We start from the raw sequence: 16,373 nt of genomic DNA, 5'->3' as shown, positions 1-16,373 counted from the left end.
AGGAGGACAAGGGGCAAAGAAACAGATGTCGTAATTTAGGTCGGGATAAGAAACGTGTCGGGTGTTTTCGGTTATCCGAAGTTTTCATTTATACCATGAAACGAACCGGACAGATTAAATATCGTTCAGAAAAGAATGGCCTCGGACAGAACCGAAAACAATACGGGATTCCGTCGTCGATAAAGCGGCTGCTGGTGATAGCAGCTAACGTTCTCAGAAGTTTCGTAGGTTTCTTTCGCGTGTGCTTTCTTTTTCCGTCTGCCTAAGTTTAAACTTGAAATGATATTGTGTCGCTTACTATGTGCTGATATGTATTGTTTTCTATATAGTGAATTTCGTAAATGTTGAGTCCTTGAGAACTTGTTACTGAAAACGGAAACAAGCTTTTTTAAAGATATTTTAACTTTTGAGTGTATACTGTCGTTATTTTTCAATGTAACAGAGACACAATCCTTACTACATAATATAAATAAATAGTAAATAGAATAAATAAAGTATTCTAACTTCGTATGGTAATCCAATTAATTTCTTTTCGAACAAGAACTGCGCTTAGTCTTTACAAAGAGGCAAGCCATTTCAGAATGAATGGGCAACTGCGTGCCTCGGTATTAAAATTTTTCTCTTGTTTTATACATTAGACCACCTTTGAAGTGGACCTGCACGCCATTCTCCTCATATCCTTCTTTGTAGTACAGGAAATTAATTTCGCCTTCGTAGAAACGTGGTAAGCACATTTTTCAACTACATAATTCTAATAAGCGCTTTGTCCTTTGTTTGTTGTCTCTTTGATCCGTGGTTATGATTTTTTCTTCTCAAAGATCAAGCGATTACGACAAAGAGACTTTCGTAGTACTGAGGAGACCCTTAGAAAAATTTTAAATGAAGATTCGAAACGTACAGGACAAAACACATTCTACGTAAGCGAGTAATTCCACGAACAAAGTGCTACTTACACGAATGTGGCCAAAACTGGAAATGTTTATAAACTCACCTGTAACAAACAAGAGTATTGAATAGTTAGTAAATAATTCGATAGTACGTTTTGCAGCGATAAATTCAAGGAAATAGTTTTCTAAAGTCTAAGCAAATTTTCACGAGTCGCCCACTTTACCGCGAAGATATTACAGTGGGCATAAAAGGTTCCGTTTGCTAGAAGAAATTAAAGGAAAAAGTAGGTCAAGACGTACGAGAAACGTTTGTCAAGGGTTTCATTTGTCCCTTTAGCCAGTTTTAGTAGTTAAAACCTAAAAACCAAGTGGACAGGAAGCATTTCGCAATTTCCAACTTTCCTCTCAATCACCGAGGCCGTGAACAACGGTTGTTCAAAACGCGAATATATCGAAAACACGATTCTTCATTTTGGAATCGCCGGGTTGAAATATACGACTGTGTCCGAGGGCGACCAGAGAAGTCTCATTAATTTGTATCACTCCTTTCTTCTTGTCATTTTTGGACAAATTACTATCCTACTACTATATATCGCGGACAATAACGCCAACGTCGCGATACCGTTTTATCAAAATTAATCGGCTGTATGTTACACAAGCTGTTACATTAACCTAGATGCGAGAACGACTGGGCGATAAATTCAGTTGAAATTTGAATTTATTTCGCGTCGCGTCATTTTCATCGTCTCTCATTATTATGTCGGACCAAACTGAAATTTCGAGGGGGCTATCGGCAATTGCACGCTGGAGACTCGTAGACCTAGAAATAATTTAACCTCTAACAACGTCGTCTGATTATTCGGGACGTTTGTTAATTAGAGCCAGTTAGGTGAAAGCCTTCTTTCGATTGTTACATTGGCAAAGAGACACGTCTGCTAGATCGATTTTCGCGAAGCAAAGCGACGACAGGTGAGATAAAAACCTTACAAATATCTCGTGAGCCTTCGAATAAATTAATTTTGAAAATGGTTGTAAACATATTGATTGTAAAGAGGTAAATATTTTGTGTAAAATGTATATATTTATAAGACTATATAGAAATATACAGGAGTAGTTTAGAAGCTTTGAATGACGTTAGCATGACTTCTATTTATTTCTTAGTGTGCTGTGTTTTATGAATGTTTATATATTGCTATGATTGATCTGTATCTTTGTGGAGGTTGCGATGACCCATCTTTCATTGATGTGTTTTGTAACAGTATATTCTATATTGGTAGTTCGGTTGAAGAGAAAGAAATGTACTGTCTTTCCCCCGAGACTTTAATGGTGACAATGCCATAATTGACGATGAAACTAATTGTGACTCAACTGTCAGAGAATCTAATCGTCTGGGACATAAATTCTAGGTTTATTATACATCTGATTGCTATTGTAAAATTATTGTCTGTACAAGCTGTTTGTAAATGTGTAACGCCATTAAATTAACTAAACGTTCAACATAAAGTAAATCGTGGAATCGATCAGATGATCGAAAATGATGGCGTACGTACAAGTAAATTATCAAGGTTCGAAAGGATGGTAGGAATAATCGAGGAGCTTCGAGATCGAACAGGGAAGGATCCCCTCCATCCGTGTCAGTTGGCAGACTCTTTGTTATTCGAGAGTTCCTCGAACTACTCGAAGTGTTAGCCGATCCCGTGTCAAGAGGATTACACCTGATCCCTTTCTTGGGGGATGCGATTCGCTCGATTTTTGTGTCGCGATCTTTTTCATCCCTAAGTGCCAAGAGAGAAGAGAGACGTACAACTTATTGGAGAAGTCAAGTCGACGTTCTTTGATTTTATTTCTTTTATAGACTCAAAAAGCGAAAACGTTTAGTAGTATCGTATAAAACCATTAAATTCCGATTTCGAATTTCGAAATGAATTGCAAACATCAGAGGATCTATCTGATAAATATTTCAATATACAATAATGTAGAAAACTTCTCTATACGATCGTCACCAGTGATGAACGCCTACGAGATAAAACATATAGAGTATATAATAATAATAAAAAAATAATAAACAATTTTAATTTACACTTTTCACTTCTATATATCGTATACCGTCGTACAGTAACAAAAAATTTACAAGATAAATTGTAAGTTCAGGTTTTGTAAGTGTTTTTACGCGAGTTTTTACAAGTATCTCATCTATCGCATAGTGGGTACTTAAGCTACTTCCTAAGAAGCCTGTTATTCAGAAAAGCAGAAGCCTATCGGGTGAATCGTCATCAGTCAGCTGGAAGTGACATGAGGTAAGCATCAATCGTAAGAGGGATGCTTGAGAACGATCGATTGTAATCTTGTCGTTAACACCACGGTTGGCTATTTATCAGTCTTTAATAGCAAGCAGTAGAATAGATAATCCAATAATAACGGAGTAGATCGATTAATCTTGTCCTTCTGCTTGCAGCAACATTTAACATTTGAGATTTACTGTTCCAAGTGCACGAAAGTAACGTAATACAATGCAATTACAATTTTAAGGAAGAATGACTTTAATCAAATTAGAAACTTCAATATCGACAACCTTCATCCGCTTTTCGAAATACCCTTATCGCCTAAACAGAGACGCAACCACGTTCCATTTTCGGTTTTATCTTCCACAAAATATTCTGCTTTGCTGTCGTGTCCGTGTCGCGTAGATTACAGGCGCCGATGTAAGCAGTTTCAGATCATGACGAAAGTGGGAACGAGAAGTGCCGAGTTTACAGGTCTTTCGAATTATTTAGCATTAAAACCACACAGGATTAAAATAGAAAATTTGTATTAAAATGATGAAAGTGAATGTTATACGAACTTGTTGCATTATACTTAATGTAAGAGTAAATCCACAAAAGTGCACAAAAAATATAATAAATACACGGCGAATGTCTATGCATTTATTGGAAACTTAAAGGTGTGAAAATAAACAAAATGCATATAGTATGTAAAGATATATAAAATATTCAAAGATTAACACTCGTTATAAAATTTAATAGATAAAATAAATGTCCGCTTAGCATTAAATTCATTTCTTCACTTATGTGTATAATACTATGAATTTGCATGCACATCTACGGTTTAGTAATAAATCTACAAAATTTCTATGAGAATTTACAAATTGGCCATTTCAATCGTTCTTGTAGTTCTACCGTTAAACCAATACTCCAAGAAGTTTCCGAAAAAATCCACAGTACCAGTTCCCTCTTATAGTCAAATGGAACGACCATCGTTGATGTCGCTAGCCTACTCGAAGTTACCCCTGGGACAAAACGTACGGATCAGGCGGAGTGTTTTAATAAACGTAAAGAGAAGAGAGAGCGTAGGCAGATGGAGAAAATATAGGCGGTCGGATATCGACAGTACGGAATCAGGGAAGTCGACTGATTTACATTTGGGGAATATCGGTCCAGGCACGGACTCGTATTATCATAAGAGAATGGCGGTGGTTTAGCTTTCCCGGAGGACATTATCGGCCACCTGCTGTTTCTCTGACGACGACCAGTTCCGGAACCACGCCTACCTTTTATCCATTTCGACGATTTCGATGATTTCGACGGTTTCAACAGGGCGACTCGGAAAGGATTGTCGAACATATCCGAAGTTTTTATCTTGTGCGGATATGTTCGAATAAGAGAAAAATTCGCAGGATCCATGTTACATCGCTAGTGATTTTTATAAGTGATTTTCGATGAATGCATAAGTTATTGAGCAATTTAAGACTTCATATCGATAGAAGATTGTTGAACGACCCTCTAGTTTCCTGTATAATAGTTCGTAATAATTCAGAAACGAAATTCTGCTAGTTAACATCGTACCAATATTTTTTCATCGTCGTGTAAATATGTATGTGCACCTAGGCTTGATTATAAACTGAAATACCTACGATCTCAGCAGGCATTTTCTGCACGCTGACATTTTAATGAAAGTGGCGCAACTGTGGCTTATTTAGTATATACGCTCCTTCCTCTGTAATATCAAATTCGAAATCAATAAATAAAACACGAGCTTCTATATTTTTCTGTGTCATTACTTATCTAACATATTGTTTTAAAAAATAGAAATAAAAATCTACTTCGATTCTGTAGTACAAAATTCAATAAACAGCAGAGAATTCCATTTTTCTTACAATTACTAACACAATGAATGAGGATAATTATCGAATCGAACGCTTTTTAATGGACATTTCCAATATTCGAAACAATATTTTTTTTTCCTCGTTAATCGTTTGAGCAGAAAAAGGTGTCCGCAGCCGCTAAGCGAGCGCCTCACTCTGCAAGACGCCATTTATTCTGGAAGCTTTTATAACGTGTCCCGCATTCGCGTCACCGTCGTCGATCGAAAAGTCGTAAAGATATCAGCTATGGCAGCGAACTCTTTTTTCATTGCGCGCCACTGGCCTCGAAGGCATTGCGATAAGACTCGGAGCTACGTTTCATGGCACTTTGTGCATGGCGAACGTCCCCCGCGGCACACGCTAAATTTTTCACGTAGCCAGATGATTTACCAGCGCCCGGTGAAACACGAGTTTCAATCGGACCAAAAGAGAGACCTTAGAACTCGTCGAACGGGACAGGATGGCTCGCTTTCTTTAAATTTGCACGAAGGAAATTGGTCCGAAGTCTTGAATCTTTGAAGGGTGCATTCGAGGCTGAAGATTGGAAGCTTTTGTTTGTATCAGTTATATATTCGTTCTTAGCGTTAGACATTTTTTTGAAGCTTTAGTTACAATTTCTCATTAGATTGTGTTATCGTATTACAATCATATAATAGGATATCCTATATGTTTTAGCAATGGAGAATGTATAAATCGATATATTTATAAAATTTGAAAGATATCTCCGGTGGGATATGATATTTGTGTACGAACAATATAATATTTCTATAATAGAATGAGAATCGGTAATTACTATCTAATGGTTTTTGCTTGAAAGGGATAAAATAAATAATGTACATGAAGAGAGATACGTTAATGTTCAAAAGCTGATCACGTAATGGCGTGTAAATGTTAAAGGACTTCGCGACTGCAAATCGACGCTACATTAACTACGCTTATCGTGACCCGGATTCGCTAAATTCGCGTACACGTGTTTGTTCAAGCACACGTTTTACCGATTCTTTGATCTCGCGTCTAAATGATTATAAATTAGTCAAATCTCATTTCTACTCGTTAACTGAATACCTATATAATATTTAAGGAGTATACAAGGAGTTCCTATAAATACCGATCATGAAACAAGCTAAAACGAATACATAAATAAATAGCCAAAAATAAAAAGAAAAAGTTTGGTCATAAAGAAATATTATTTTCCATGTAATGTACTACAAATTAATCCTCTTACCCTCTGATTGGTGATCGCATTCGAATCGGAGATGGAGAACGTGTCGACGATGGAGTCAAATCGCACGAGCTTCTTCGGGTGTTGAGCCTTCTTTGAGCGCGGACAGAGCGAGCACATGGCTGGCGGTGTCGTCGGGGGCATATTCGACGAATATTCAATATTTTGATTTCACGATTATTCCACGATCTTCTTTTTCTTTTCACCCTTCACACGTTTCGCTTTGTGTCAGTCTATTCACCACTCATTCACCGACTGTTCGTGTCACGTTCTTTACACCATTATCTAAACTAGCAATAGAGGAGTGAGGAAAATCCTTCGCGAATCGTGTCTATACATTAATATACACCCCTTCGATCGACTTGAGTAATTTTTCTCGCTATTATAAGAAAAGAGCGGAGCCGATATTGAAATTTTTTTACGTGCGATACAAAGCTTATTGCAAATTCATAGGCAGTGCTTCCTTTTATTGTCTGGTGCTTATCAAAGTCGTTGCGATACTTTATAGTCCGCTCGTACAGAGTCTTTTACTAGGCCATTCCTCAATGGCGTGTTTACGACGAGGGTGCGTAAATTAATTACCTTCGTGCGTCCTCCATTCGCGACCTAAATTTGGATAGTTAATAAATTAACGTACCAAGCTCTACAAAATGATAGTAAACCTATTGCTAAACCGAAGCTTCTGAAATTAAAACACAGAAACTACTCTAGAAAGTATTTATCTACTACAAATCTATCGGACATACTGTACGTTTGTTACCAAATTTTGTAAATAAATGTTGTTTATTGAATACTACAGAGATGGAAATGATACAAATTTTAAATTCTTTTAGGAATTGTTTTTGAGGATTGAAATTTCTTAGACGACGAACGATCAAACAGACGACATCTCTTCGACCACGAACGCATCATTTGCGGGAGTCGGTAACACAGAAATTCACGAATCGACCGAGACTATGATACATTGAAGCAACAGCATTTACCGTGAGCAGTAAGGGTGCAAATTCACTGGAAGCTCCCTCTCTTACCGTCGGAACCCAGCGCAAAATCAATACTCTTTAAACAGCATCACATCAGAGTAATTTAATATTTGCCAAAAAGAGGGATTGTCTATTTGCTTAGGCGAAACTGCGAATTTGCCTCCAACAAAGAAGCAAGTATGAGCTTTAATTTAAAACACCGAATTGAATTAACGAGGTTCATTCTCTTGTTAATTACTCATAGACACTATTCACGACGCTATCTATCCTTTTCACTGCAGTTCTACAATTAGTTATGTCCAAAACTACCTACTCTAATAAAAATGCAACGAAGAATTTCAAGCCCTAATATCAAGAAAATGTCAACTCCGTTGTCGCTTATCACGCCTCTTATCGTAATGCGAACTTTTAGAAATACGATCAGTTTACCGTAATCGGGTTTCTCTAGCTTGACACTAATAGCTCTTTTAAATCGTACACAATGCTTTTCACAATTACATTTTACGCGATCCTGTTTCCATGATTGCTTTTCCAGTACTGACTAATAACAATAACTTGAATTTCTTCATCTGATGCGATTATCCACAGTCTAGTGATAACGTAGAAGTAACGTTCGTAATTATATTGATTCAATTATTGGAATAATTATAATGAAATTAATTATATTGAACAAACAGAACATAACGCGTCATTAATTGTATTGGATACGCATCCTGTGACGTACATCATACGTCATCAGTTTCCAATGGGTTACATCGCAAGTAAAATAGAATTTCCAACGATTGTGTACATTCATAACTATGAATAAAATCCAAACAACATTCATTTCAATTTCCCCCAAAATTTAATCGTTTGCTATTCGAGGATCAAAAAACTCATAAAACACTGGAATATGTCATTGCCAACTAGATCGTACTGTAGAGAAATTCGAAATAAAATCTAAACAACACCTACATTGATTTCTTTTCCCTCTAAAATCCGATAGTTTAATATATAACCAAATACTCATGAACTATTCGAATATACCGCATCTTATACCTTCGATATATCTTCTCTTACAATATTGACAAATTCCAAGTAAAATCCAAACGGTATGCATCTCAATTGTTTTTCCCTCCAGAATTTAATCGTTTAAAATCCAAAGGCCACAAAACACTCGAATACTTCATCATCTGTTAAATCACTGCGGTAGTATACCAAATTTCTCTTACGGCATCAGTAAAGTCAATCTTCGTGGAGTAACTTCGATGAGCGTCGATCGCCCGGAAGGAAATGGGCGCGCCGGACATCGGTGTAATTAGCCGGCTCACGGATACAATAGGGCCGGTGTCGAGAACACGCTTCAGAAGGCGTTCAAGTAGACGTATACGAGATGCAATCGAATTATTCGCGACTGCAGACGAACGATCGAGACCTGCGGCACGCTCGAACGAACTAATGAGACTACGAGGACCGATGCGCGACGTTGGAAATCGCGAGGCAGGACTAATTTCCATTAAGCTCCACCGACGAGTGCCGCTAGTCGACGTGCCGTCCTTAATTAGCGACGAAGGTATAAGCGGCGCTAACTTACGGACAAGGGGGTCAATTGGCTGATCGTTCATGGGGGATAGTTGCGAATTACGGTCGATCTGCGTCTCTTCTCTTTCCTTCTTCATCGTTCGATCGGTATTTCGTTTCTTTATGTCGAGATGAAATATTCCGTAGCGAAAGGATTGTTTTAACGATCAACAGGTTAGACCGATGAATAAGTATTAATGGGATGCTTGACGATGATTGGTAATTAATTCGAAATAGTCAGACCGATCTTATAGCGAGGATTGTCATGGAGAATTTAGTAAAAACAGTAATTATTACAATAACGTAAAACTGTTGCAAGGACTATTATAAAAAAAATGTATTTTAATTATGGCTTTTTGTAGTTGGAAATTTTGATCAGATTAGCTCTTTGTCTTACAAGGTCGAGTTATGTATTTATAATAAATTATGATCCAAGTATCATGAAACAAGAATTGTAATTCAAATGAATTTTTCAACATATTATAACTTCGAATTTTGCGTTCCATAAAATTAAATATTATTAGATGCAAATTATATATTACACGATATTTTGAATAATCTTAAAAGAGTACGTAAAGTAATTAATAACAGATATCCTCTTTGGTAGAAAATAGCGGGAGAAACGTCTCCTAAATCAATCAAATATCTAAAAGAGGTTGAGTTAAGCCGAATTGCGAGATGAAACGAAGTGTGAGTCCTGTCAAGAAACTCGAAATCAAAGAGTCTCGAACTGAAACAAATGTGAGATGTCGTCGTCATCGAGTTGTTACGTCAAACGTTCGCATTGCGGCAGCCAAGGAGAGCAGGAGATCAAAGGGCTCGAAAGCTGACTTCAATCTTCGGCCAAAAGCACGAGGGAGAGAAATATGTCGGCCCGTTTGTGAGACAGTGGAAACGAATTGGTCTACGGCGACTCGACGTGTTGATTACACTCGGAAAACCGCTCGTTTCTGTTTACAGTCCACGAAGTGGAAAATAATCGACGGCCGTTTACGAAACCCTGCCAAAGAACGACGCTCGCTGCGAACCATTCCACGCGGTTATTTTAATTGCTTACCACGTAAGAAACAGCCATAATGCGCTCGTTTGCGGAAATTGGCACGGTATCCGGCACTAGATGTAAAGTAAATGAGCGCCATTACCGCAATTCGCTTCCTGTCATCGTTCCACTCTCGGTTTTCTTCCGAGAAAATGAACATCAACGTGGGGAAAATTCGGAATAACGAGTAAGTACGGATGTATTGAGTTGCAATTAGTATTGTAAATTTGTAAATAATTGTGACGCGAATGAAGCTTTTTTCTTTTTTGAAAAACTATTTCAAAAGTGTAACACATAATATTTGTATTACGTAAATATATGTATGTGATGTTTATGTATTTATTTTGAGAAATTTAAAAGTCTAAAAATGCAGAATGTGTATAATGATATATATTAATACTAAAAATAAATACTAATATATATCAGTATATATAATACATATATAAAGTACTTAAAATATTTATACGTTAAAATATTTAACAGTTGAAAAATGCCTCCGTTTAACTTCCATTTCTTCATTTGCATAAATATATATTGAAAAAGCAGAATAAGAATATGTAATCTCGAAAGCTTATTAAAACGTGTCATCTCGTTAAACACATAATATAGAGTAAACTAAGTGAAGTTTATGCGAACAAGGGAACAGTTTAATACTAACGACAGATAATTGGATAAGCTCGATTCAATAAGTCCTTGGCATAACTGAATCGTAGTTCAGTCTCATGAATTTTAACAACGTTCCACTGAATTTTTCAATCGAATTAACTGCGAAAGTACTGATTACTTCACCCGAATAGGTCAAGTCGTGTCTAGAATATAATTTAAAGTTATAAATGTTTTCTTTGAAGCCACGATATGCTGCAGAAACACGAATATCAAGATTATAACATTTCGTAGGAAGTATTTGCTACGTTTAACTGATACATCCCAGCTGTTCACGTATCAAATTAATGTGCCGTCGGTGTTACATAGAACCTTCGAAACTTTGTTCTCAGTGGCGGATACCAAAATCTCCGAGAATTTTAATTACGCTAGCGATTCATAAGATAGATAACCGCCGCAAGACCTTCCAGGAAGGGCAAGAACGAACAGTTCTTCGAGGCAAAGAAACAACCTCGATTTAACGCTACCGTTGCCCGCAGCACTCAAACTTTGAAATTGCTCGGTAAAAAATTTGGTACGGTTTTAGTCGTCGCAGGCACATAGAGGAAATAGGGAACCTTTTGCCAAGCGCAACATCTGAAGTACCCAAAGAACTATGAATTGTTCCTTAACAACGACTCGAGACTGCCAGATGACGTTCTTGTTAGAGTTCATGTTCGACGTGCTGTTACGAAACAACTTGAAAATTTCTATCACGACGTACCGTTATTAAAATCAAGATCAATGCTTATTTCTGTTCACAAAGTTTCGATTTAAACGAGCAAGCGATTATTATCACGATTATTATTATAGAATAATATGGAAAATAATTTTGAGGTTTGAAGATTTTGGGTTTTAATAAATTTTTTCTTTTAACACTTTCGCGATTGCTGTGTATTCAGTTTTGATTATATTATGTTATTTAAATGCAGCATAAGCATTTTCTATAAGATCTGTACGATGTAGTAGAATGCTGCAAAGAACAGTGAACGTAACAGATTTCGTGACCACGAAAGTATTAATTAATTCTACATATACAGGACGTTAAGAAAGGCTGAGTGAAAATTTGAAGATAGATTCTATGTATCAAAAAAGCAAAGTTTATATAACGAATATCTACAGTAGATGTTGGAAGTGTCTTCTATGAGATTTAACAACGATTTAACAATGAGGTTTAATAATCACATAGATGATTCCTACCATACATTGTTGAACTCATTCAAAAAGAAGGAAGACCATATTATTATAATGTATACATCGATTATGATTAAAATATATGTACTAGCACTAAAATATAATAACACTTTCTTTCTTGTTTTCAAACATAAGACTTGTACTGAAACTTCTGCACAATCTTTCTGAAGCATTCTGTAGATATACAAGAATAATCACCACTGTACCAAAATGTACGAAATCACAAATAAAAAAAAAAAAAAAAGAAAGAAAGAAAAACTTACTAAAATCATTGCAAGCATTTTAATATCCATATATTAAGATTAAATGACCGAAGAGTACATACGACCGACCAAAGATGTCTACGGTATTCAACAGGAAGAGGAAGTAAACGCATCCTGTCATTTCGTGCTGCTACATTAATTACTATGTCACCTTAATACCGCAGTGTGCGTACGTTCGTTACCGCTAACATCGAGCACTGGCTAAAAGACTGCGCGAATGAACAGCTTAGAGAGCCGGCCTATTAAAACTGAAAGGTTGCTTGAATTGAACCTGTTATCATTCATTATCGTGATTCTAACTGGCTGCATCGGTGGCGACGATCGAATCGGGCGCATCGTAAATCGCGCATCAATTTGTGCCTACACGCTTCAGGGCGCACGCGTTTCATAGAATTAACATCGCGTTAATTGGCGAACGTTGTCAATTAACAAGCGGAGCAATAAGTGGCATCGGACCGACGCAATTGGGTTAATTGTTTTTGGTTAATGAATAAGAAATTCGATCGTTCTGGAGAATTATTCTTCCGCCTCGAAGAGATGTGATATTTAATATCGATAAAGTATTTAATTTTCCATAAACAATTTGAATCGTTGAAGATTCAAATGATATTCTACCCTCGAAATTTCTGCCTGAAAGAATTTTTACTTTTATTGAAATAAGTTTGAAACACGCTCAAGTAAATAGCATGTACTATACGATATAGTAGCAGATTTAAAATAGAACCTAGACGATAAAAGGAAAAACTGAGCAGACCGAACTCACTTTCTCTATTTCCTTCTTCGACTTTCTCGATATTTCCAGTAATCTTTGTTCCCGTTACTGTTCTTCTTCCGCTTTATTTCTTTCGTTTTCTGCTGCACCAGACTGCATATAAGATTTAACAAAATTACACCGATAACTTCCCGACCAACTGTGACCTGTACTTTGTGTCGACGTTTATACCATTCTATTGTTACCACTGTCTTTCGTTGTTAATGTAATTCGCATGTATGCGATTCGTACAAGGTATCGTTCTAATTACTCGAATGCTTCAAACGCTTTGCATGAACTTACGAAATTCCTCGGCTATTGTCCTAAACGAATTCTTCGGAACGACGGTCGGGCATAAAAGAACTCGTTTGCCAGTCAAGGGACATTAATGCGATCAGCGCTTAATTGAACGATAAACGAAATTTCCTGGTAAATTTTATCGATTCACTTCCAGCGGCGTGTAAGAAACAAAAAAATGTGGCGACCAAAATTAGAGACGCGTCCCACTGCTCCAGATTTCTTATCAAAGGAATAAAAGCTGATCGAAGATAAATTTTCTTCGATTTAGACATCGAATAGGCGGTTTATTCTCAGTCCGATTCTCGATTATTTATGGTCCCTGGTTGATCGTTGAAATAGATTTATGACTATTCGAACGTGGTGGCTAAGGGCACGATTATCACTCGACGAGATAAATGTCAGGATCGTGCATATTCCGGGTAGTCGATAAATTCGCACGTCTGCCTAGAAATCTCAGACTCGCGGCTTAGCTTGACAAGCCGTGGAACGCGATCGATATCTGCAGGAACGACAAGCTTCGCTGGCCCGGCCGAATTCGAAGCTGTCGTCATAATATTAGAACGCGATCAGCATAATTTCTACGCGAAATCAGCTCTCTTGGCCGGAAATCCGATCTATCCACATAGACCGTGGTTATCGATAAAATGGCATCTCGTGAGAATTATTTACTTTTCAGAAAAAAAATTCTTACTATCAAAAATGATAAATCATTCATTGTTAGACTGTGAACTCGGAAATTACTACATTTATGATAATTTAAATTTTAATGAACTTAATTAGAAGAGCGAAGCCTAAATTGAAATATTTTACATATTTTGCATATTAATTAAAAGTGGAATATTACAATGCAATGTTACTACCTCATACCTACTAATAAACTGTATACTTCAATTAAGGAAGTAAATAGCAGAAAAGTTTGAATGATTAAAAAACATAATTTTACTAATGGAATCTGCTTCAAACAGGTTCAAACCAACTATGGAATAAACTTAGTCTTTCCAGGGCAGAAAATTAGCAGGAAGCATAAATAATATAGTTACCTTAATAATGGTATTACGATGTTGAATTTCCCATAAATGCATAAACATCCGCAGTAAAACTTCATTTATGTAAATTACATGTAACTGAAGTTCATACGAGTAGAATAGAAGTTTATTGATCTTTTTATGATTATTATTTCTCGTTTGAATAATAAAAGTGAACGTCTAAATATGTTAGTAGACACAATCGATGTGAATTCAGTTAAACGAGCACTAACTAAAAGAAACTTTATGTCATTTAAGTAACAAGCCGAAAGCATCGGTTAAGAAAATAACCTTTTCTCTTTATATTTCGCGTGGAGAATCAATAGAATGGATGAATTATGCAATCGAATGTTTCCTTCGACTCGTACCAAATAGAAGTCGGCATTAGATGGCAAACGTCAAGATAACTGGTTCTTAAGCGAATATAAAAATTGTAACGCACGCGATACACATAATGTGCGCCGTGTTGACCGCGAGAAACGTATTCGATGAGGTAGGCTGTTTGCATATCAGCACGTTTCGAAGAAAAATCAACAATGTTAATACAACGTTACTAGCGTAACCTAGTCACGGAATTGATTGTTTCAACGCTATAGGTACGAATGTTAGAATACAATTCTATTCAAAATTATTCTATCTTTTAGTTGGAAAAATCATTACGTTAAATAATTTTTCATTAATTCTAGAATTCATGTTCATATTCTATTCATATGTTCGTTATCTCTAACTGACAAAGCTTTCATTCGCCTTAAGTAATGTGTTTAATTAAAGATTATTATTAATATATCATATTAAACTATTAACCAAAAATAAATATTGTATTATAAAAAAAGGAATTTGACAAATTTGAAGGAAACTTTACGAACGTTTGTGCTCTAAATATTACGAAGTATTACGAATAGAGAATGCATTCGATGGAATTTTATCCGAAGAAGAGTTTGCTAATATTTTATTAAAGATAATTTATACTCAAACATACTGACGTGATGCATGTAGGAAATTGTTCGGTCTCGTTTTAATAAACATTGTCGCGAAACGTAAACGTGTATCAGGGTCGCAACCTCGATCCTCGGGGAAAGACGAGCTGGAAACATAAACCGCACCGCGTGTACGGAGAAGTGGCATTGTTAGAACAGCGTCACGTTGTACTTGAATTTCCGTCTAACAGCTGCAACCACGGAAAGTTGCACGCTGACGTGGGTTTGACTCGTCGATAAACGTTTCGAGAACTTTTGCGTACTATTAAAACATCAAGGACGATGTGAGAGCAATTAATCTGATCATGGCGGCATATGGTGTAACAATAAGAACGGTAATAGACAACGATTAAATCATAATAAAACTTGAAATTTACAATAATATCGATAAATTACTAACCAAACGTTCACTTTTGTAGCAAAATGCTTGGTTTATGTTCCTTTTTTCATAAAACAGAACAAAAGTTTAATTACAGTTACTTGCGTAATTAAACGAAAATTATTTTATTCAAAATGTTTTAACACTTACGATTATATTTTCTAAAATCCTACATCGAAATAATTTTAATAAAGCCAGATACTATGGAATCGTTAAAAATGTTTCGAGATATGCGTGGAAGTTTAAAATTAAAAAAAAAAAGAGAGAGCGAGCTGAGAGATGCACGGTCGCGGTCGTTCCGAACACTGACCTGTGTCACTAGCTGTGCTCGATTCATTTCGCTGCGCCACTCCAGCACTCGTGAATGCGACCGTATCATATTTTTCAAATCGAATATATTGTATTTCTCTGTTTACATGACTCTCGTCTTGTATACGGCGGGGCTTTATAACTACAAGTGACTCGTTCTCGTATTTTTCAAAACAGCCATTCGACGTTAATTTTCCCGATATTTCAACAAACCCACCGCTAAATAATTTGCATAGAAAAACGTCATACAGCTCGCAATCGACGGTGATAAAGAAACTCACACAATGGCCCTTCCACGAGCAACGACCTGCGTCATTGCTTGTACTTGGCACAGTTACAGCCAGCTTTCGAACACGAGAGATGCGTCACGTTCACAAGTACAAAGCCCATGTATCGACTGTTGCATTCGACTACATCAAACCCTAACCTCTTTAGCACCTACTGCGACGATAATGCACCAAAATCGCAACAAATACCGACGTGAAACTATCGTATCCATCAAACCTATACACTACCGAAAGTTTAAATCCTCAAGCCCTCGATTTACCTCATTGTCAGCCCTTTTCACTCCAATTTTGACCTCGACTCTTCGAAAATCATGTTTTTCAACGTCTGGAACAACACAAACTACGCTACCACGACCACCAAATCGGTTACCAGCTTCAAACTCCTCTGCCGCACTAGACTGAGCATTCGTGTTCACG

General features: G+C 36.7%; 1 protein-coding gene across 22 annotated transcripts in view; it reads right to left on the bottom strand.

Annotated features, from left to right (window-relative positions):
• The window catches only part of Dlg1 (MAGUK family member discs large 1), a 530,764-nt gene that overhangs the window by 180,570 nt on the left and 333,821 nt on the right, over positions 1-16,373 (bottom strand). For 2 of the 22 annotated variants that reach the window (XM_072004731.1, XM_072004737.1), the window contains exon 1: positions 6,254-6,840. The exons of the other annotated variants lie outside the window; for them this stretch is intronic. In XM_072004731.1, coding sequence (XP_071860832.1) covers positions 6,254-6,394 — 141 coding nt within the window. In that variant the 5' untranslated portion in view covers positions 6,395-6,840. Of the gene's footprint in view, positions 1-6,253; positions 6,841-16,373 lie in introns of those variants that run through there. 22 annotated transcript variants of the gene reach the window in all.

This window comes from Bombus fervidus, chromosome 1, assembly GCF_041682495.2.
Source record: "Bombus fervidus isolate BK054 chromosome 1, iyBomFerv1, whole genome shotgun sequence".
NCBI classification, from domain to species: domain Eukaryota; kingdom Metazoa; phylum Arthropoda; class Insecta; order Hymenoptera; family Apidae; genus Bombus; species Bombus fervidus.
This window is presented reverse-complemented; position numbering and strand designations above follow the sequence as displayed.